This window comes from Archocentrus centrarchus, chromosome 21, assembly GCF_007364275.1.
Source record: "Archocentrus centrarchus isolate MPI-CPG fArcCen1 chromosome 21, fArcCen1, whole genome shotgun sequence".
Taxonomy (NCBI): Eukaryota; Metazoa; Chordata; class Actinopteri; order Cichliformes; family Cichlidae; genus Archocentrus; species Archocentrus centrarchus.
The window spans coordinates 15,019,870-15,042,703 of NC_044366.1; the positions used below are offsets into that span (position 1 = coordinate 15,019,870).

General features: G+C 41.4%; 1 protein-coding gene across 3 annotated transcripts in view; it reads right to left on the reverse strand.

The window, feature by feature from the left end:
• Nucleotides 1-221: 221 nt before the first annotated feature.
• dip2a (disco-interacting protein 2 homolog A) overlaps nucleotides 222-22,834 on the reverse strand; it is an 89,826-nt gene continuing 67,213 nt past the window's right edge. The window contains exons 7-39 of one of the 3 annotated variants that reach the window (XM_030757390.1): nucleotides 22,579-22,620; nucleotides 19,498-19,617; nucleotides 18,297-18,494; nucleotides 18,024-18,115; nucleotides 16,636-16,746; nucleotides 15,551-15,674; nucleotides 15,360-15,469; nucleotides 15,090-15,192; nucleotides 14,516-14,580; nucleotides 13,965-14,058; nucleotides 13,348-13,467; nucleotides 13,137-13,251; nucleotides 12,463-12,602; nucleotides 11,932-12,068; nucleotides 11,586-11,666; nucleotides 11,230-11,357; nucleotides 11,016-11,130; nucleotides 10,510-10,711; nucleotides 10,273-10,382; nucleotides 9,404-9,484; nucleotides 8,910-9,027; nucleotides 8,676-8,797; nucleotides 8,365-8,476; nucleotides 8,164-8,273; nucleotides 7,086-7,216; nucleotides 6,794-6,962; nucleotides 6,244-6,414; nucleotides 4,172-4,233; nucleotides 3,994-4,051; nucleotides 3,812-3,886; nucleotides 2,688-2,862; nucleotides 2,424-2,547; nucleotides 222-2,266 (exon numbers count right to left, since the gene is read on the reverse strand). In XM_030757390.1, coding sequence (XP_030613250.1) covers nucleotides 2,014-2,266; nucleotides 2,424-2,547; nucleotides 2,688-2,862; nucleotides 3,812-3,886; nucleotides 3,994-4,051; nucleotides 4,172-4,233; nucleotides 6,244-6,414; nucleotides 6,794-6,962; nucleotides 7,086-7,216; nucleotides 8,164-8,273; nucleotides 8,365-8,476; nucleotides 8,676-8,797; nucleotides 8,910-9,027; nucleotides 9,404-9,484; nucleotides 10,273-10,382; nucleotides 10,510-10,711; nucleotides 11,016-11,130; nucleotides 11,230-11,357; nucleotides 11,586-11,666; nucleotides 11,932-12,068; nucleotides 12,463-12,602; nucleotides 13,137-13,251; nucleotides 13,348-13,467; nucleotides 13,965-14,058; nucleotides 14,516-14,580; nucleotides 15,090-15,192; nucleotides 15,360-15,469; nucleotides 15,551-15,674; nucleotides 16,636-16,746; nucleotides 18,024-18,115; nucleotides 18,297-18,494; nucleotides 19,498-19,617; nucleotides 22,579-22,620 — 3,968 coding nt within the window. In that variant the 3' untranslated portion in view covers nucleotides 222-2,013. The remainder of the gene's footprint in view (nucleotides 2,267-2,423; nucleotides 2,548-2,687; nucleotides 2,863-3,811; nucleotides 3,887-3,993; nucleotides 4,052-4,171; nucleotides 4,234-6,243; nucleotides 6,415-6,793; nucleotides 6,963-7,085; nucleotides 7,217-8,163; nucleotides 8,274-8,364; nucleotides 8,477-8,675; nucleotides 8,798-8,909; nucleotides 9,028-9,403; nucleotides 9,485-10,272; nucleotides 10,383-10,509; nucleotides 10,712-11,015; nucleotides 11,131-11,229; nucleotides 11,358-11,585; nucleotides 11,667-11,931; nucleotides 12,069-12,462; nucleotides 12,603-13,136; nucleotides 13,252-13,347; nucleotides 13,468-13,964; nucleotides 14,059-14,515; nucleotides 14,581-15,089; nucleotides 15,193-15,359; nucleotides 15,470-15,550; nucleotides 15,675-16,635; nucleotides 16,747-18,023; nucleotides 18,116-18,296; nucleotides 18,495-19,497; nucleotides 19,618-22,578; nucleotides 22,621-22,834) is intronic. The other 2 variants (XM_030757392.1, XM_030757391.1) reach the window with 2 other exon arrangements.

Sequence of the window (22,834 nt, forward strand, 5' to 3'; positions counted from 1 at the left end):
TTATGGTGTAAACCTCTATCCATATTAGTAAACCGTCTGCTGATGACATATTTCTAGTTTAGCTCCACATACCTTCAAAATGACCAACTACCAAATGCATCTGTGTGCCTTCTACAGGAAGCTTGATCTAACAAAATAAAACACTATCTTGGCACTAGATGACAATAAACCTACATTTATTTAAAATAATTGGATGTTCAATTGCCAATAAAGACAAACACTTCGAGTTAAAAGCACTTTTTTATTCATTATGAAATCATGTTATGAAAATAATGACAACTAACAGACAAATGCATCTTTCCATTCGTTTACGACAAAGGTTTGCTCTGGAGGCTGTGACACTGCAGCCGTCACCACAGCATAACTGTCTTGTTTGTGCTTGGAGTGTACTTCATCTCATCCTGGAAGTGGTCGTTCCTGCTGTTCTTTCATACTATAAAAATGTCTACAAGGCTTTTCATGTCTCTTTCCAGTGTTCACACATGAAAATCCTTTGCAAATTACTTTCTGTTTATAAGGGAGAAGTTCACATATATACCAGATTTAGTCTTTGTGTTTTGCTTCCTGTCGTCTCCTCCTTCAATTAATAATTTACACAAAATCTGTACATACTTACAGCAGGCTGACGCCTGTTTCTGAAGGGATGTGCACATAGAAAAGAAAAAGAAGCAAGAATCTTTACAAAGTAGATGTCATGTGATGGGAGGTCAAGGTGTTACAAGCATATTAGACACCTGTCTTAATGATACAACCAACATTTTTCAATCACACCTATAGCACTCAAAATGAGTCTGACATTCTGCAACAAAAGCCACGCGCATGTGTTCCAGTCTTTTCCTCTGAAACGCACACTGAACACAGCTGACAACAGAGACAGACATTAAAATGTTTATGGAATGAGTGAGTGTGTGCTTGTAATGGCTGATGTTAGGATCAAGTATATTTATGTTAGCCAAAAAGATGCAAAACTTTGGGTGCAATAAGAGCAGAGTTTGCTATTTCTAACCTCCATCTGCATATATACTCACCATATCCAACAGCTGATGAACTCAAGCTGGGACTGGAACAGACGTCTGAAAAAATACTTAAGGCTTATTATCATTTACCACGTTATTCTTCGACTGATCGGCACTTACTGTATGCAGTCATTCATCTTTCACATCACTCATATTGCATTTTGTTCACATAAAACTATTACTTTTCAGATTTAGAAAACAATGAGACCGAGTTACCACAGTATTATGTGGAAGCTACTGGCACTACAAACTAAAGCACAAATGAGCAAAAACACAACACAAACTGCCCTTCCTTGATCACCACTGCTGTGTGCTTCGCAGTTGCCACAACATGATCTGAACTGAGCTGCAAAATAAAAATCCAGGCGCCCTTTCAGGGTGCAGCTGCTCCTACAGATGTACTGACAAATCCTGTAGGCTGTGAAAAGCATCGGACCTGTAATGTTGCGGGAGGCTCTTTGAACATGAAACGTGTTAGAGGTCATTTGTATCAGGGTTTGGGTACTGGCATCAGTTCTCTTCTATGGCACAAGTGTTTGGCAAACACAATTAACATTCATTATTTTTGAGATTGGCAAAATAAATTATGTCAATGGCACGCTGTAGCATCATACCGTAACCACCTGCTCGACCGCGCTCAGGTGTCCTGGGTTAAATGAGGTTTTGTCATACATACAAAACTCACTTCAGTAAAACAAGAATGCCCTTTAAAATGTTATTTGCTGAGGCGAGAAATCACAAGAGAAACAGACTTGAGGTTTGTGTCCAAGTTTTGCATCCATGTTTTTTTGTTTTTTTTCCCCACATTTCTCGTCCATGAGTAAATTTAAAAAAAAAAAAAAAAAAAAAGGCGGGCAGCTCGTTTTCACTCAACTGAAGCCACTGAGACATCAAGCCTGCAACTGTTACAAGCCCTGTAGATACTTGTCCTGCTGCCTCCTGTAATGTGATAAAGCCATATGCAGTGGGGGGGGTTAATCCTCCCACAGCTGGCGCCTCACATATTGTAAGCCACATATATGGGATCCAGCTGGTCGGCCAGGAATCCATCTCTGAGGTGCATGCGTTGCTTCTCCCCTCGGGAGTTGATGGGGATGACGCCGGGGTCTACTACCACCACCACCCCCACGATGAGGTAGTGCTCCTCCAGGACCACATTGGTGACCAGGGCCACCAGGTCCAGGGCCTCCTGCTCGGATCCCTCCAGTTCTACGACCACCACGAGCAGGTTGGTCCATGTGAACACCGCACTGGAGAGAGGAGGAGGAGGCAGACGGATGTATGATGGATGAAGGAAATTACATCAAAATCAGTCAGAATTCATGTTTTTTTTAACTGTATTTAAAATAGAAATAGTTCTGTTGTCAAATTCATGAACAATGATTAAATTTGTTGCAGGTTTCTCACCATTCAGCTATGCTCTTGTGAGAACGGATAACAGAGGTCTCGATGTCAATAGGGTGATACCTCATTCCCCTCAGCTCCAAAGTCTCATCAAGAGAGCCCACCACATAAAGGGCGTCATGACGCTCTGAGACACAAACACACCCAGTCATAAGGTTCAGTTTAAATTCCGATACTAGAAAATACTTATATTCGCTTTCCAAGGTGAGTCCATCTGACACCAGAAGCAATGCAGACTCCAAGTTAGAGCAAGCACTGGTCACTCACCTCCACTGGCATCAGTCAGCTCAGTGCGCCGCAGGAAGCCCAGGTAGCCGGTCCTCGCCCAGACTGTCTGAGTGTCTCCGAAGCTGAGCTTGGTGTTGAAGTGGTCGGCATGCAGCGCCTCCTCCCCATAAACCGTGTAGTATCCTGTGGCATTGTGAGGACTGCTCACCCAGATCTGAGACACAGATTAGCACACACGCACACTTTTTTGACATTGACAAAAACATGTGGAAGCAATTACATGTTTACTAATAGGCTACAGCTGAAGGTCTTCTAGACTACATGTAATTAAAGATGTTTCTTAATTTGTGTCCTCCAACTTTACATCTTTACACAGTGAAAAGTAGGAAGAATATAAGAAACATCTCTGAATATAATGCATTCTGATAAGTGCCTCGATGGTGTAGTGGTCAACATGTTCCCCTTACACACAAAAGATTCCCAGTTTTAGATCCAAAAGAGCCACAAACTCAGCCTCAGGAGTCACAAACTTTTGCACTCCCAGCGCTGGTCGCAAGCTCAGTTAAATCGAAGGGCTTCTGAAAAGCATCAAGTTTCCAATCTGTGCAAAATCAACATGCAGATCCACCTGCTGTGGGGACCCCTTGAAATAATGGAGCAGCTGAAAGTACCCATTACAACCTTCTTCTAACATATAATTGAAAGCTAAGTAAATTAACATGAAGAATTGCTACTCAGCCTAAAAGGCCACTTCCTGTACCATTTAACACAAATTTTGGTGAGACCTTTTAAAAATATAAACACATATTTGCTGCTGCTGTATATACTGTAGCTGTCATGTCTAAGTTGTCCTGCTCCAATTACAGAAACTTATTTCCGAGACATTTTCAAGTTATGGCAGAGAGTAACTGTAATCTGATTACTTATAGGGGACCAATCATGCTTTTCCTTATTGTCTAGAGCCCTGCCTTAGAGTGTGGATGGACAGAAGGGCTGCACCAAAGTCTAATATAAAATAAAAATACTATAATTCAAAGGTGCTCTAAAAGAATCCAAAATATGGAGATGGAAATGAGCACAGCAGGTCCCCTTTAAGCACACAGAAAAGTGACTGACTGTGGATCATAAAGTGGCGCTGCTCTCTCTCTGAAAAACTGACTCACCTCTCCAAGATGAGAGTCTCCCAGGGGTCCTTTAGTCTCTGTGTTGGCAATGATGACTTTTACTCCAGGAAGGATCTACAGCAGCAGACAGCCATGTCTCAAATTAACAAAATGTTCTGGAAGCAGTGGTTTTATAGACAATGTTGGGTTGTTTCAATGCATATTTTTAAATTAGGCCGTACCTTTCCAGACTCCATCAGTGGTAGGCTGTGCGGCGACCCTCTCTCAACCAGGCGAACCCTGAGAAGACAAAGTGAGCAAGTTCATAACAATTTGAAATTTTTTTTTTACAACATTTGAGTACTGTTTAGTTCAAAGTCTGATTTGAATTAAAAGCCTTTTCAAATACAGCGTTCCCACCTATCATGTCGTAGCGCTCTCATGTCCACATAAACTGTGGTGGGATCTGGTCCCGCTGTGCCCTGGGGAAAAAAGAAACAAGCAGACTCGGACATGAGTAAATAATGTCGTGTTACATTAACGCTGCACGTTGCTTAAGTGGAGGGGAGTTGGAAGCTGATTATGAAACTACTGCTGACAAAGCAGGGAGCAGCCAGAAGCCAACCAGCCAGGCTGCAGTAGTTAAGACTCTGGCAAAACCTGGGCCATGTAAACACAGTAAGCACCTCCATTACCCGCTCTGTAGTGGGAAAAGTGGGAAAAGCTGGAACACTTATTTAAATCCTAAGTAAAGTTATAAACTAACTGTAATTTCTTTCTTCCAAATGCTTATGAAAAGCATCACAAAACAGACTGAACATCATTTGTTTTGATTAAAAATCTTTAGTGCTGCCAAGCAGCTGAATTCTAAGTGAACTATTTTTCAAGTGCTGATTATGCTTGTCAGATATAGATTCCTTCATGTGGGATTTGTCATCATTACTGCTGTGAGACTAGTCACAACAAATTATGTTTTCCATCACTCCTTTGCCAGTGTACAGCCAGAGCACAAGCCAGCAATGAGTCGCTGCACTGGGGTCTGTGAGTCGCAGCCAAAAACAGAGAGCGCGGATTCAGTTTACCAAGCAGAGCAGATCTACCTGAATGACTATTTGTGAGTGAGATGAGGGTTCATCAGAACATACATAAGTAACTAATTATTCTACCTACTGAAAACATGATAAAAAATAAATGCAGTAAATTGGCTTAAAATTTGAATATGTCCAAAAAGCTAATAAGGCACACTTTTATGATTAAAACTAAATAAAAAAAAGAGGCACATAAATAATTCTGGTATGTAAAGTTTGTATAACATTGTTGATTAAAGATAATACAGTCTGACATAAACTGTCCAGATTAGGAACCCTCCCAAATGAACTGAATCACAGCAGAGTTCATGCAGCCAGTTCATGGTACAATGTGTGGATCATGTATATCTAAACCTGTTATAGAGCAATGGTCAGGAGCCAGCTGAAATAAACAGTGGTAAACGGAAGCTGAAGCTCTTCAGGAAAAAAAAAAAAAAGAAAAGCAAGAGATAAAAAAAAAAATAGTGAACCGAGGCTAAGCATGTTGAAACTTCATGCAAGACAAATAACAAACATGAACACAGACACACAAACGCACATAAACAGACAGACCCAGCAGCAGAGCAAAGAACAGCCACTCTCATCACACAGTACCTGCTCAGCCAGTTTCCCTAACCTGTTGGGCTGACAGGACAGGGCAGGACAGATAAATAAAGAGATATATGTATATGTATTCAGATACGTGGACAACAGAAACTCACGCACACACACACAGACAAAAAAAAAAATCACCAGGGATTGGAAAAAAAACAAAACATAAAAAACATTGAAGGGTTGGAGGAGAAAATAAAAGATAACAAACAATCAGCTCCAAAAACTGACAAAACCCAAAGTTAAACCATGACTAATTACACAGTTTTAATTAACTGGAAGTAAATGTAAGATGAACCATAAAATTTTCAAACTCTTTCTTAACGTGCAGTCGGCTGGTAAATAAAGGCTTCCTACATATTTCTCCCTCCAATTAATTGATAAAATAAGTTTTTATTAGGAAGTTTTTTTAATGTCCCATTTTTTCCAGTTCAAATGCTTCAGCTTGTGTTTCACGATGTGTACAGAGCTGCACTGCAGGAAAACTAACCAGCTAGAACAAAAAATGACCAAGCAGTTAAATAAAAATAAATCCAGTAATTAGAGATAAAATTAAAAAGCTCTCTGCATAGTTACAAAATAACTGGAGTTTTTTTGTGATTTCTTTCTGCACTCCATTTTATCTCATTTTAACTTTTGATGGACGTATTGGAATTGTTACTAACCTTTTTCACTTTCTTTACTCAGTACATCAATAAATCCTATCCCATACATTTCACTGTTTGCTTGACTGTAAAACACTGATTTTCGTTCACTCTGGACTTTTCCCAGCCCTCTCCTTTCACTCCTAATTTTCCTTAACCAGCGACTTACCTGCAAACAGATTGCTACATTCACCCTGCAGCCGAAGGTGGTGCTGACAGCTCTCGGTGAAAGGCCCAGGTCTTTGAAGATCTTCGAGAAGGTCTGAGTGAGGGCTATGCGGGGCCTTTCCTCTGCTACCACCATGCACGTACGCACACAAGAAAGGTTCACATTTCGCAACTGCATTTGGGAAAAAGAATATCAGCATCAGCGAACTCTATGAACTTAAGAGTGATATTATTTTGGGAGTTGCAGAAAGAAATTTAATGGTTGTATTCATATATTAATAACTGTTTTATCAGGCAGACTACCCATTAGACCACAGACATAATTTGCAAAAAATCACATTCTTAAGTGCTGCAGACGGTAATCCACAGACAGACACGGAGCGGTGAAGCGTTTCACCGATGAATACCCTCACTTTGTCTTGATAATTATGGTGCTGATGCAACAGCACCACAGGGAAAAGGACTAACTGAAGAGAATTTTGTGGAAGAAAAACGCTGCAGTTTATTGTTTCCCCAATGAAACTGTTCAACAACTGAAGAGACAAACTGACCCGTAGTGCTTCTGTCTGTGAACCCAGTCCTTTGGTGCACATCTCCATGACTGAGTATGAGCAGAATGTGACGCGCACTTTGTACTGGCTGACGGCTGCAAGCCACAGAGACGCATTGCTCTCCAACTCCAGCGGTGGAACCAAGATCGACTGGTGGCCCGAGTACACACTAAAACGAGAAGATACAGGTGAGAGACTGAGTGGAAATACACAGACAGAACAGACAACAATCGTGTCGAGATTTTGTTTCTGAATTTTACTGGCGATCATTTGTTCAGAGCTCCTAGTTTACCTGCACAGGCACCAGAGAGCAAAGCCCAGGCCGCAGTATGGGTCGAGGCAGATGGCGATCTGTCGGGAAGGGTAGAGCTCACACTGCAGTTTAATGGAGCGACACAAGGCACTGGTGGCAGCATGAGACATCTAGAAGAGATATGATACAGAAAGACAGAAATGAAGCAGAGAAACTGGGTGCTGAAGTAAATTTCCACTTTTCAGAAATTATTGAGCATTCAGGGATCCATTACTCCACATCTCTATGTGAAAGGCTGCTTTATGGCTGAGAACCTTCTCTGTCCAAGCCTCTACTCTCCTACTGTTTTATCACCCAGCCTAAACATTCTGTTTTTCTACTTGCACTATATTCTAAAACTAATCGGGAAAATTTTGGTGGTTTTGCTTCTTCTTTTAAATTAGAGTTGTAAATCTGTCAAAAGACTTTAAACCTTCTTTTCTTTAAATAACTTTGAGAAGTTCACTTGTGCTTTAATTGCCTCAAGTAGATTACTGCAATTAGTCATATGTCTGAATGGGCAATAATATCCTGAAAATAGGGTTTAACCACTTAACGCAGAATGTATCATATTTGATACGTGAGTTTTGTAAGTTTTTGAGATTAGTGTGATTTTTTTTAAAAAAAAACCTAAACAAATTGCAAAATACATTTTCAAGCAATAAATTGCAAAAAGAAAAGGCCAGATTTAGCAAATATGATACAAATTAACACTCATACACGCAAATTAATATATTTTTTTTAATTTGTCAGAAGGTTCAGATGCACTCCATTTTCAACAGAATTAAAATTTTCTGGCTATTATTTCATGGTTCAGGCTTTAAAGGTTTATGACGTGCAGCTAGTCTCCTGACATGAGTGTGAACATGCACATATTTTGCCTTTTCCAGCCTGTTTAATACAGGATTCGTTCTAAAATCTTATTTGTAAGTGTGTGTGGTTTTTTTTTTGCTTTGTTTTTTAGGGGGGGGGGGCATTTTGGTTTATTTATTAACATTGCACTAAAAGGAATGAACAGAGGCTGGTGAAATGATGGCCACATGTGGATCTACTGAACATAACGGTTACATCAACATACTTTGACCCCTGCCAGGATGCCTGTCGTGGACACACTGAAGTCCAGGTAAGCCAACATCTCTGGGGTTGGGGGCTTGTACATCTGGGGGCTCTTCTTCCTGGGGAGATCATCTGCAGGACAAAGAGAGCGAGAGATAAGGAGAACTTTCACTGCAGAAACTCTGCTGACCTTTGTGTGTTTGAATGTGTGTACATAATTTACCAGTGTCCAGCACGGTGGGCCAGCTCTTGATGTCCACGGCAGCAGCGGCCTCTTTGGATTTCAGCAGCTTCATTATTGCTTGGGTTGTCAGGATGCACACCGACTTGCTGACCTTTAACATGCAGACAGTAGAATCTAACTACAAATGTTGTGTTGTTATTCACATTCATTTGTATTTGATAGAAAAGCATCCCTCACAGAGCACAGACACCTCTGAACATGACTGAGTTTATTCTATTTTTAATGCATGCAATCCACAGTCACTGACAGGGATTAAATCGGCATTTGATGTGGTTCGACAAATGTGTTACCTCAACGATCATTTTGACGGTGGGCAGGGTGGTGGCCAGGTTCTGTGGGTGTGGGGGTCTGACAGTGACTGGCACACAGCCAGCATACAGGCAGCCATAGAAAGTGGCAATCAGGTCAATTCCTGCAAAAAATGTTTGTTTATACATTTTTTCTCTTAAAACTGATGAAGTAAGGATGTTAATGTGGAATAAATTGAAAGGACAAGAAGCACAGAGCAGCAGCATGTTTGTTACCTGGTGGATAGACGAGTGCTACGTGGTCTCCCGTGTTCAGGCGTCCCATCAGAGCTGCTGCCACCCGCTCTGCCCGCTTGTGCAGCTGCAGACAGGAAGCTGAGCTGGCCACTGTGCCCTGAAGAGTAACAAGTAACATTTATCTACACTGCTCTCTTTATTTACTTCACCATCCTCAAGATTTATCACACCATAAATTTCTAACTTTTACTGCTTTACAAGTTTTTTCTTTTCGCATAGGAAAATTTGAGTTGCAGGAGTTTTGCATCACTTCAATGAAGTATCTTTATTCATCACTCACTTAATTAACTGAGTTATGGTAACAGATAAAACTGATGCAACAATCTTGTTTCCTTAAACAAATTTTGAATTTCAAAGAAATTTACTATAACACCACATCAATGCTGATACTTAAAAACCAAACTTTAAATTTAGTGAACTTTCTATCAATCATATTTAATCCTTCTTAAATGAAACTATAATACAACCAGTACCTTAGCATTGAGAACCACAAACAGAGGATGGTCTGGAGTGGCCTGTGCTCTCCACTGTAGCACATCCTGAATGTAGAGGAACTACAGGGGAGAGAGGACGAAAACACAAGGGTAACTACAAAGGAGTCAAAGCAACACGCAGAAAATTCACATCAACAACTCACTAATAAAATGGTACTAAATAATGTTGCATGATGGCACAAGGGATAGAGCACATGTGCAGCAGAAGTTGACAAGAGCAAAAGGTGTAACGCATGTTGGGAAAGCGATCTGAGTTACAAAATAAGTGTTTTCATTCAGGCAGCCATTAAAGGAGAGCGGAAAGCTTCCTTCCTACTTTACTGTACGATGTGTTGTCAAAGTAATGGAGAAAAATGAGTCTGGGACTGGAAAAAAATAAGGCCCTCCTTATTTGGAAAACCAACTCAGGAAGTCAGAGAAAATTCTGGTACTTGAATGACCAAGTTGCTGATGCCATCCACAAAAACACGGTTGATGAAGGTAAATATTGGGTTGATCTTAAGCAACATTTGATTATGTTGCAAAATCATGTCTTGCATATTGGCGTTTGGTAACGTAATTAATGCAGGGTGATCCAGATTAATTAGAAAAGTAATTTATTAGCAATAATCCGGATAATAAGTCGAGATTAAACACCCTGAGCAATATAACAAAAACACATTGTCTTTGTAACATCTGGAGTGTTTATGCAATCTGACAAAAAGTTGGAGGAAAAACTTCCAAACTGAGGAATTCCAAACATCTGAAGAGCACGTGACCAGACTCTATCCCTCAGGTATAGATACTTACTTGTGTCTGCAGTGCATGAGCAGAGGTGGGGCGTGGGTGAAATGAGGATGACTATCTACCTTACGTGCCTGGTCATTGTCCTCTAGCTGTCCCAAGTCTCTCCCGCAGGCTTGTGCTATCCTCTTCCCTGCCACCAAGTTGCCCACTATCATAGAAGCAGGACCAACTTCTGTCCAGCACAACCAAACCATCAACATCGTCACACATGTCAGTGAAGTCAGCATCAAAACTCATTATGAGGCAAACATGCAAATTATTATTTCTGTGTTTCTGTTGTCAGAGTCTGAGGCATCTACCTGGCTGCTTCTGTCTTGGCTTGGGCAGGTTAGTGACGCATGTGTGAGGGCACATGAGGACGTTGCAGGGGTGCAAGGCACCCTCCAGGAAGCGCTGCTTGGTCTCAGATATATGGATGCCACCGAGAGGAGCCTTAGGAAGCGTGTTGGCAGGCACCAGAGCCAGGCAGTACACCCCAACCTGATGGATGCTGTCTATCGCCTGAAAACGCACAGGAGGGTTACACAGAGAAAGAGGAGAAATGAGAATGAGCAACGCTGTCAAATGATGACTTTGTTTATATAAAGTTTTATATATATAAGCAGTGTGTGCTTTGCAGTTTTTTTGGTACAGTTTAATGTACGATTTTGTAGGTCTGATTGGCTACATATTGCACGGTCAGAACTGATTAGGACATGATTTGCAATGTTCAATCTTAGATGCCAGACTGCCTACAGATATAAAACATGCACAACTTAAATTCTCTAATCAGATGTAAGCCGTGAAGTGGACAAAGCAGTAATACCTGGAGGACACGGCTCATCCACTGAAAGCTGTCTTCCTCTGAGGCGTCTGGCCTCTGCTCTGCCACTACAACGATCCTCTCGTCGTGCAGCACAGACACAGAAAACACTGCGATCCTGGAGAGCAAAGCACAAAGCAGCACCGTCACAAACTGGCTGTCTTGCTTGACAAGAAATGCAAACTTTTAATATTTTCCAAGCTGCTTTCTCCTTTACCTTCCCCTGTACACAAACTTCATGGGCTCCACGGCCAGCGCTGTGGCAACCACGTCATCGGCATTATGTCTCCGCCCACTGACCAGCATCAGTCCATCCATCTTCCCCACAACAAACACAAGACTGTCCTGGAAGGAGAAGTTATTTCAAATATTATCATCTCATTGTTCTATTAAGCAGAAGAACCCTTTATTATATAAACATCTGCCACCAGAAGCATCACAGAAGTACCATCATATCTGAAAAGCCAATTAAATTGTACATGTGTAAGACAGAGCCATCACAAAGCTATAAGTCCGACATCAAAGTACAGGAAGGTTAAAAATAAATCTGTAGAATAATAAGGAGGAACTTACTGGTCCCACAAAGCCCAGCAGTGAGGTTCTGGTGAAAGGTCGGTCACTGATGGCGATCCCAGACGGAGTTATAGGGACAGTCTGCAAGGAGACGCAATGCTTTTAAAACCAAACATTCTACTTAATACAAGTCCAAGAAGATTGTGAGTTTGAAAGTCAATCATTTAATTTTAGGGGCAACAATTAATAAAACTCAGCCATTATCCCCAAGAAGATTTTAAAAATATGGTGCTGTTACACAACGCGTATGAAAAGAATCTGTTAGCGTTGCTGCACACTCATGAATATAACAAAAGCTGAATCCTTTGTCACGCCTGATCACTTGCAGAAATAATCAAACACCAACCTCAAAGATGTTCCTGGTCATGCCTGGGAGGCCGTAGTAAGCGACACCAGTGCTGCCTGAGCTTATGCAGATCTCTCCAACCTCGTCTGTCTGACACAGATAAGGCATTCCCTCCACTCGCACCACACAAATCAAGGCTGGGAATGCGAAATGGACACAGAAGGATGGGCACAACGAACAATGAGTCATCGGTCAATATTTAAATCGATTCAAAGATTCATGTTTGCATAATTTCTATGAAATAGTTCAAAAAGTTCAAGAAGTAAAAGTTGGTTCTAAAATAACTTCATTTAAATTGGATGTGATGTTTTATTAGTAACATCTAAATCATCTAAATGCTCTCTTACAAGGGTCCTTTAAGGTGAATGATATTTTGCTATAAGTACTTCTATACTTGTGGTTAAATATTTCAGTGTCAACATGTACATGTGTTCTTCTTTTAAAAATATCCTTGACAAACTCCTTTCACTCAACCTTCTTTAACTTCAACAGCAGTAAAATCATAATAATAATCTGCATGGCATACTCTACCTCCAGGCATGACCTGTCCCACATCCTGAACTGTAAGAACAGAGAGTTTCTCCTCGGTGTCCACACGGATCACACCGTGACTCAGCCCACCCATGGACAGCACCGCCTTCCCGGGAGGAGGAACCCCCATTTCTGGAGGTCTGTTGGACATGCAGTCACACTCATTACTTAAAGAGCCTTACAGTTGAAAGAAAGCAATGTTATCACTTAAATTCGCCCTTTTCTGCTTATGGCAGTCAAACTGAGCCATCTACTGGTGTAGTACAATGACAGCAGTACTAACGCCTAAAAAGGAGGCATGAAGTGGTTCTGGAGGAATTTGCTAACTCTGTGAATTAGAGATACAGACTCTTTGGCTCCATTGAACAAATTCTTAACTCTTGCATATATTTTAAAGTGGTATTTCTCCTACTGAAAATAGTGCCAGCTTTTCTATTTGAAGCATGTTTTTTTTTCCCCTCCAATCCGTCTGGCATCCTACTTCTCTTCCATAACTGAGCTTCACAATCAGCAGAAAGCTGTGAGACTCTACAGTCTGCGGTGTGATCAAAAACAAATCTCCCTTTCTCCCTGCAGGAATCAGCTGATGTTGCAAGCACAGTGTGATATAACAGCAGCACACAAATGCAAAGAGGTTGCTTTTGTTCTTGTCAGGTGCAGTAACAAAAGCGCACCTGCGGATGGCGACAGTCATGGCTTCTGAAGAGCTGGCACATGGACAGATCACCTCAGGTCGCAGCCCACGTGACTGAAACACGTTGAGGAAGGCGTCACAGGAGGATATCGACCCTGTAGTAACACACACACACACAAATAAAATCAATAATAATTTCTTATGACTCCAGGGTGTTGTTTTATTAAATGAGCCTCTGCAGATGGACTCACATGGGTTAGCTCCGTCAGCTACGATAAGCATTCGCAGTGAGCTCAGGCTGATGTCTCTCTGGTCTCTCTGGGCCAGCAGAGACCAGTGCATGTCCCTCGATTTCACCACTGCTACCCGCGCTACACAGGGGACACCAAGACAAAGACATGGACTGACAACAGAATCACAATCATGACCTCTGTGGTCCAGTTTGACAGAAAACCTGACAGCAAGGAGTAACACAGGCTGACTCAGTTGCCAACAGGTGACTGAGCAGAGCTCAGACCACCCTGTAGATCAGTTTTATTCAGGGCACACAGCCCCTCCTGTCCTCAGCCTCCACTGGCCTAATATAACTGAAGCAGAAATCAATAGGTACAACAAATCACCGCTTTAATCCATCCACTCGTGTCAAACGTGCACTGAGAATCAAAACAGTAACAAGAAGCAGACTCTCCTGAATTAAATGCGGTCTTCCGGACAATAAAACAATAAAAATAACTTCTGTTTCCTGCTTTATGCTTTATCTAGCATCTTATGAAAACCATATTCTGTAAAATAACAGGACTGAATCCCTTACCAATGCCCACTAATCATCAGTGTATAGTGACAGAAATTTAGCTGGACTGACCCTTACCTTTGTATGTGTGAACCTTTATTATCCAAGACAGAGGGTTGACTTTCATCAGGGAGTAGGGAATGCTGATCACGTGCATCCGATTCATGACGCTCTGCCAGCAGAGCGATAAGCATGAGATGAGCTCCAAAATGTGTCAGAAATGCATCACAACTGAATGAGGTCACTATAAACATGCTGCAGGTTAGGATTTTATCAGTTACTGCTAAGAGCACAAAATAAGCCTGTTTATGCACATAACAACAAAGCGTGTATGATCTAAGGCACAGGGAATTCTAAGGCATGTTTGAAAACAGTCAATCAAAGCTGGGATGTCTTTCAGCGGAAGCAGCTTATTTTTACAGGTTTGAAACCGCTCAGTGGTTAGATAAGATGCTTTTTGCCCATCAGGACTTCATTAGTCTGAATGCATTTACATACTGATAAAGCTCTCAGTGGGAAGCCAGTTAGATAAGTTTCAGTTTTTAATCAGTACACTGAGCTCAGATCGCCTCCATTTCTAATTATATAACCAACACATTACCTCTACCAGAGGTTTGGAGACTACTTACAGTGAGAACACCATGCCATAATCCCGCTTCTCTCTTGAAGTCCAGGACGTTGGTTATCGTCTCACCTACAAAAAAACAAGAAAGAAAGAAAAACAAACAGGAGATTTTGCCAAGGTTAGGAGCACAGCACAGTTGTGTAAGTCTCTGTAATGAAGAGTAAATTCTGACTGTAGCAGCAGTGGTTCGAGTAAACCAAATTAAGTTTCAGAAACAGATCTGGAGAGTCTCTGGTGGTGGCTGGTGCTGTTTGGAGTTATTCAGAACAAAAGTGGGGCACAAGAAGAAAGGAGGTACCTTATGTTCTCTTTCTTTTTAAGCAGACCTGACCCAGGTATGATGGAATGAAACACAAACAGCTGAGCAGCTGCATTTATCAAATGAGACCGCATTTAGAGGCGAAAGAGTCTGAGAGCAGCATGAAGGTAGGAGTTCCATTTCTTTGTGATAGTTTCCCTAAACTTCCAACCAGCACCAACTGAATTTCCTTCATGTCAGAAGTGATAATAAATGATAGAAAACAAAAAGTGCAGAAATAAAGTCTGAGTTGAAGAAGCATATTAAGATTTCTCCTTACCTTCAGAGTAGCCGCAGGCCTGCGTGAGGGCATGACAGTGAGCCAGCATGGCTGAATGGGACACTGTGATTCCCATTGTGCTTCCCTCTTTGCTGGTCTTATACTGGATGTAAGAAGCATGGAAATAAAGCAGTTTCATTAAAAAACAGAGAGTTGGAAAATACACAGACCAAATGATCAGTTGTTAAAAAAATATTAACATCTAATAAGTGGAAAAAAAAACAAACATAAAAACCATCACTTAACATTCTTTGATCAAACTCCACTTACTTCTATATAGGCAATATCATTACTGGCTTCCCGTATTGGAGGGTGCCAATCTTTTGGAGGTTTCACAACATGTTTTCCATCTGTCACAAACCACAGCAGCCGTGGCCATCCTGCAGAGACAGACACATGAAATCAGTTCAGACCAAATGAAACTACGCACACAGTCGCAATGAAACTAAAAAAGGCTGTACCTTTAAAAGTGGCAACCTCCCCCGTTTGTGCTTTGGGCAGGCCTTTCTGACAGGCATCGGTGGTCAGTGCCAACGTGACGCCACAGCTGCCCAACAGAAAGCCGATCTGTTGACTTCCTGCATCCTGGGAGAGCCAAAAGGACGAAAAAGTAAAGCTTGTATCTGTCACACACAACGATCAACTAATAAAAACAAAAAAATTCAAAACAGCTTTGAGAAAAGATGCACTGAGGGAATGTGGGAATTGCTAATGGCATGAAAATAAGGGCAATGACAGAATAATAATAAGATGAAACCTCAGAGCATCACACATCAAAGCAGCAGCAGGTGAGAGAGAGCGGAGTGACGGCCAGTCACTATTAAAAAAAATCTACTGCTGTGCATCAAAGCCAGATTGTAGCAGGAATGAAACCCTAGATCTGAGACACACTCACTCCATTTGATTGGCTGTGCAAATTAGCTTATAGCTAAACTCATGCTGTGAACACTGCACTGCTCAGAGCAAAAAGCAAAAAAGGTGGGAGACACAAGATGGGTGGGGAGAGGCAGAAAGAAGGAAGCGGAGGATAATAGGAGTAAAGAGAGGGGATAAGGGACAAGTGGACGAGGAATGATAGGAGCTGAGAGTCAGAAAATGAGCGCCTGACTCCTGAGAACAGTTGGCCTGTGATCTAATATTTTGACTAGAATTACACATCATTTCACCTCACTCAAATCTCATTAATTACAGCACAGCGTCTGCCAACAGCAAGCTTATAAAGGGCAATCAAGAACAGGCATTAATATTCAGGCTGTGTAACTAATGTGGATAAATTTAGATCACTTTGAGCTGATGGATGTGCTGGAAACGGCAACACATCATAAGCTAATACTCTGTAATTAAACATTTAAAAGATATAGCTGCCATTCTAGTCAGAAAGTCAAATTTATGGAGATGCCATTTAGCATAAGAAATATCAAACAGAGTGAACATTAACACTGCAAAAAGATGTGCATCAGTCTGAGTAGCTCTGCTGCAATATGTCCAGCAGGGGTCAGTAAAACGTCAAAATTCGCACAGTCCCAGGAGGCTGTTCTTGCTTTACCTTTCTGGTCAGCGGCACTTCAATAGGCACAGGTACAAGCTCCGCCAGGAGACAGCCATAGAAGGCCACCATGAACATCACTGGATCATTGTTGGGGAAAACAAGTGCAACCTGCAGGTGTGTTCCAGACATGGTTACAATACACCAGACTTGCTTCAATATTTTTCTGTTTTAAGAGTGTACGGCAAGTATTGTGGACAGGATGTGACACTAAATTCTTTCCTGTCCATACTTACTATTACTATTATTATAATTAAGTACTATTTATTATCTGAAACATATACAACTTTGAAGGTTTTATAGACAATATTCACACATGCAGTGTCTTGCACCAAAACAAATGGACATCTCAGCCAAACCTCCCTTTCCTTTAATGTTTTATTTACAGCCAGAAAGGTTTTGTAAACAAGAGAAAAAAGTCCAGCCACAATGATTAGCCCAAGCAAGTCAACAAATGCTGAGCACACCATCGTTATGAGACCATTTTGGAGCTCTCCTCTGCTCTCTGTTTCATCGTCTCTATGCATCTCTCCTCTTTCCAGGGTGAAACAGTAAACAGTGGAGTGCAACAAAACAGTTTTAGGGACCCTGACACTGAGGTGGAATAAAATGGTTACACATAAAATAGGGAAATATATATTTTTAAAACTTCACCATTATGGCTCAGTGGAATGGACTATTCCCTATCAAAAACTTCAAAGGTAGGGACTCACATGCATGTTAGCTGGACCAGCTATCAAAACACAGAAAAGAGAAGCTTGATTTACCACACACACACACACACACACACACACACACACACACACACACACACACACACACACATATATATATACACACACACACACACACACACACACATATATACACACACACACATGTAGGGAGTGTGACTTTGTCTGCTAAGAAGTTAGGAGGCACTCCACTAATCTTTTCATAGAAAGCTTTTTTGTAATATTAATGATCAATGTTTTAACTACAGAATTGTAAGGCTTTTAAATGGATCAAACAAGCAAGTTAGCATGTTAATTGGTAAGCTTTAGAGGTACTGACAGCTATCTAAAAGGCTACTGGATGTAACAACAACAAAAAAAAAACCTCCCACAAATCTGAGAGCGTTGATCAGTTTTTCATCTACAGTAGCAGGAAAAGACAGTAACCATATTTCCAAAAATGTTGCCATGTAGGAATGCTGGTTGCCACCTGTTTTCTTTGCTCTTTTCATGGAATTTGATTGGTAATTATTACATGTTGATTATTTGTAATGCCACTGAGTGTTTTCTGCTACTGCATTCACTAAATCAAGTCAATGAAATGCCAAAAAAAAAAAATACAGAATGTAACACAATCGATCACCACTGAACACACAGCGTTAGACCATGACTTACTCTGTCTCCAGGCATAAGCAGAGGCTCATTTCTGCTGCTCAGCTTATTAAGAAGCGTATAGGCCAGTTTCTGACTGCGGGTCCACAGTTTACCTGTAGAGGTTAACACAAAGTTTAAAATATTTCCTCTGATTTAATAACTCTAAAATAAATAAAATTTAAACAGCAGATTACAAAATGTCTGTTGTTCAAAGACACGGTGGATGAAAAGAGGTGTTATTCTTTTCCATCTCCTTTGTCAATTCAAAGCCAACATCCACAGGCTAACACCTACCATAGGTGAGTGTGTAGACGGGCTTGCCAGCATTGTCGAGTGCTGTCAGGCAGGGGCTCTTGGGCTGAGTGGTACCCCACCTTTGTAGGGCTGCTGGCAAAGAGGGAGGCCAGTTGGTCACCACCCCAAGAGGCTCTCCTTCCAGCGGACTCATCTGCTGGCCTTCTGGCTTTGGTTGGTTGGGATCTGGCTGCTGGACTGAAAATATGAAGAAGAGAATTGGATATCTTTATGATGGTGATTCACATTCAAAATAATATAGCTCCTGAGCTGCTTGATAAAGAAGCCCCGTGTGTCTGCAAAGAAATTGTAAATTAAACACTTGTAAAGAAAGACGTGGTAGGAGAGTGTGAGGGGGAGAAAAAAAAAGACAATGAGAAAGGTGTGATGGAAAAGGAAAAGCTGGAGGATTTATGGTGAGCTGTGTTCTGTCCTTATTAGTCTAAGCTGCCTTTTTATTCCTACTTGTGAGAAACTTGAAGCTACTCCTTACTGGAAATCACAGGTCTTGCCTCCCTCCTTCTTTAAGCACTCTATTCACTTCTGGATTTGACTTCCATCTCTGCATCTCTATTCCTACCTTCAAACACTCTGAACTATCTGATCAGTAGAGTTCAGAGCGGTTTAAATGAGCAGGTAAGCTGCATCTCTACCATATAAGACACCTTTATCAGTGTTTGGTGTGCTGATATCTTACCACTGAGTGTGTTTTTCTGCTCACAGAAAGCAGACCACTAAGGCTTGCCATATTACAGGGAAAAGCTGTACAGTAACCTGCTGATGTGATGCTATTCCCACTGCATGTTTATTCACACAGTGTTTATTCAGAGTGGCAGAGTACCACCCAGAACCACCGATGGGTTTGGCTGGAATGGAGGAAATGGGCTGGTCCACTGCGTGTGCACTTTCCTAAAAATTCCCTTTCAACACCTGGTGGTCTCCGGGCCAAAATAACCACCACTGAGCTAAAAACTGTACCCTGATTGTTTATTTGGGGGGGGGGGGGGGGGGGTCTGGCAAGGTCACTGTAACATTTTTATCTCAGCCACAACAAGAATTAAACAGATCACTATTATCAGAGCTGGAAAAATAGCGTGATGTGACATCACACTCGAAAGAGTAGGAGTGTCGAATACAGCATCTCTTTATGAAGATTTATTGATTCAACAGAATCACTGTAATTACTCTGAGGCCAGCTTACCATCCAAAAGTTCCTCAAAGTCGTCAACAAAGAACTCGCGCAACGGTGGGCGCTTTGGTCTCTTCAGTGTATTGAGCAGCTGCTGGATTTTGTTGGAGACACGACTGTTGACTGGAACACCTACAAAATGAGTTTTATGGGGATGAAAAGAAAAAAAAACAAAAGTGTGGAGGACATAAATATGTCAAGAAAAAAAAAGACATGTAGAGAAATACATACATGATAAAGTGGAGATTGTGAGTAGGTGGAATGTAGGCATGTGTAGACAAATTGATTGAGAGATTGATGAGGAAAGGGGAGGGATAAGGGAGGGACAGATAATAAAAGACAGGAGACAAGGTCAGTGTGTTTTTCTAATGAGGCACAGAGGACAACCAGCTGTCACTCACGCTGTGGCAGGACAACAAAGCAGTGAACCACGAGGTCCTGTGCTGTACAGTCACCTAAAACTCACAGGCTTTTAGTTGGAAATCTCTGGAATCACTGACAGACCTCAAAGGCTTAAAAAAAAAAAAAAAAAAAAAGTAAATCAGGAAACGAGGAGCTGCCTCGCCTGCTGCCTAGCAACAAAGATGTCCTCACTGCAGAAAATGATTCATGAGGTGTCTCAAAAGGTGTCTGTTTCACATACATGCCATGCCGTAAAACTGAGAAATATGAGAGGCTAAAATCGGCTAACCCCAACTTAAGTCAGAACACAGGTAAAATCATCTGACATGCATGTCACACTTTAACATTAACTTAATAAGAGAGAAACACGCACATCCACAAAAATTAAACTGGGTGCTGGATCCGAACAGAACTCAATGAAAAAGGAGGAGGTCCACACGCCAACGAGCTCCTGGAAATATTTTAATCCATCGATATTTCAGAAAGTAACGTTTCGGGCTGCAATGCCCTTCTTCAGACTTAATTAGGAAATGCTACACACCTGCTTAAATACCCGCCCTTCACCCAAAAATTGGGTAAAAGGTGCCATTCGATGTAGAAAATAGGACAAAGACGACTTAAGATAGGATGTACCACACTGGGCTGTCACATAACAAATAGGGCAGACCATTTATCTAACATCACATCAGTGTAGCATACCTCAAAAACAATTAAAAATACCATTACAATACTCGTCACATACAATACAGGCCATTAAAAATATACACCAAATACATATCCGATCCTCAAAAAAGTCCCACAGTCCAGTCTCATATACATATATATACACACCTGTTATGGGTAAAGAACACTTTAACATTAACCCTTCAATCCTTTTTTTCATTAAATCTGAGCAAGATCATACTCAATAATGCTATTGTCAGAAATATGGACCTGTGCCAAGACAAGAGAAGATTAATGGCAAAGCAGTTAAGAACAGAAAACAAGAGAAACAAGAGAAATAACAGACCCCGAATGGGAAAAAAATCAAATAGGAGTGTTGAGCACTTAGAGTCACATTTGAGGTAAGGTTCAGTCTATTACCATCATTAGACATTATTTTTACCCAATAAATATATAGTTAGCTTTAAAAGGGAGGCGGCTGTGTTAGACGTTCAGGAGCTGAAGGCCACAGCTGCACACAGCTTGCCTGATCTATCTTACCATAATAAGCCTCGCTGAGACAGACTCTGCCTCCTCATGCAGGGACAGATGTACCAGGGATCAACCATGCGGGGGTCAGTGCAGCGCCTGATGGGCCAATTAGGCAGCCCCTGACACACCGACTCTGAACCTCTCCTGATCATGAGGCTTGATCGTTCATATCTGGGCCAACCAGGGCCCGTCTGTGATTATGAGTGTAATTAATGTGTTCATGATCTTATAATGAAAGCATTTACAGCCATACATTGCTATAGCAAACAGTGGCTCTGTCTTAATACCGGACAAAATATTACACCATGCCCACACTTTAAACAACAATAGAGTTATAGGATGGGGGTAGTATTATTCTATATTTATCCAAATGTTAACAAATCTCAGACAACATTTGCCTCTGGGGCCCAGTCTTGCAGAGCACTTTAAACATTAAAATGTGTCATAAAAACATGGTCTTGTTTTTAAAAACACACAATTTCCCGTGTCAGCTGGGTACGGCAGCTTTTAGGATTTTTTTATTCAAACATTTGTATTTGAACAAGTGTGTTTATAGTGACTATCTTCAGCCATGGATTTAGGCAGGATGGTGTACAGTAAGTAAATCTGACTCAAAATAACCCACAGTGTCTCATAATGAGGGAACATGTTACCCACTGCAACAGCATGGTTCATTTGATGTGTTTGTCACTGTTTCTGGAAGGCAATGGAGGTCAGTGGCATATAAGAATAAGCTAGATCAGGCTTAGGATACAATAAACACCCATTCATAGCAATAACTTACTTTTGCTTTGGTCTTTGCATGTCATGTAAAAACTCTCTTTTTTACATGACTTTATGCTGGAAACAACAAGAATATACTGAATTTATATCACCAGAATATGGGCATAAAACACCAACACAACCAGCATCAGTATCCAAGTACAGATGGAACCAAAGTTACTGTGTGCCTTGTTTTCTACACCCATCTATGTGTCAGAAAAATGCCAACAGTCCTAGACAGCTTCCATCAAGAAAGTCACTGCGTGGCTGCGGGCCTGCCATCACAGAATGAAGTGAGAAACAGGCTGACAGTTGTTTTCAGTTTGAGATAAGAAAACAGTATGTCAACATGATAATTATTCACAAGGCCAAATAAAATGTTACACCTCTGCTTAAATGTGTTCAGGTTAGACATTGCCTTAAGATGCTATAAATGGTAGAGCATTTGCAACATACTCAGCTATACAAACGCACACGCACACACGCACGCACACACACACACACACACACACACACACTCACACACTCACACTCTTGCAAGCACATTGTATCACTGAATTCACTGTAGCTGTGCATATATGTTTGTAAAGCACACACGGCTCGGATAAGTGTCACAGTAGAGCTGACAGTGAAGGTGAGGCCAGAGATGCAAACACACACACAAATACAAATGCACACGCAGCAGAGTGCACATACAGCAGACTGCCACAGAGCTGGAGGAGCAGTTATAAATACCATCAATTAAAGTGAGGGATCCTTCACCTCTCCACTCACAGCCTAGAGGAGAGACACATCAAGATGTCAGTGAAACACACCTATGAACTTTCTGGCCAGCAGGGGATTTAAACTTCTGCGTTAAATCGTCCTAACTGCATGCCCCTTCTGAAGACCTACGCCGCAAATCTAACTATACATCACGTCGACGCAGCACACAACTATTGTGATTGGTTGGTTCCGCACTGTCAATTCCTCCTCTGCATATGAGAGAATA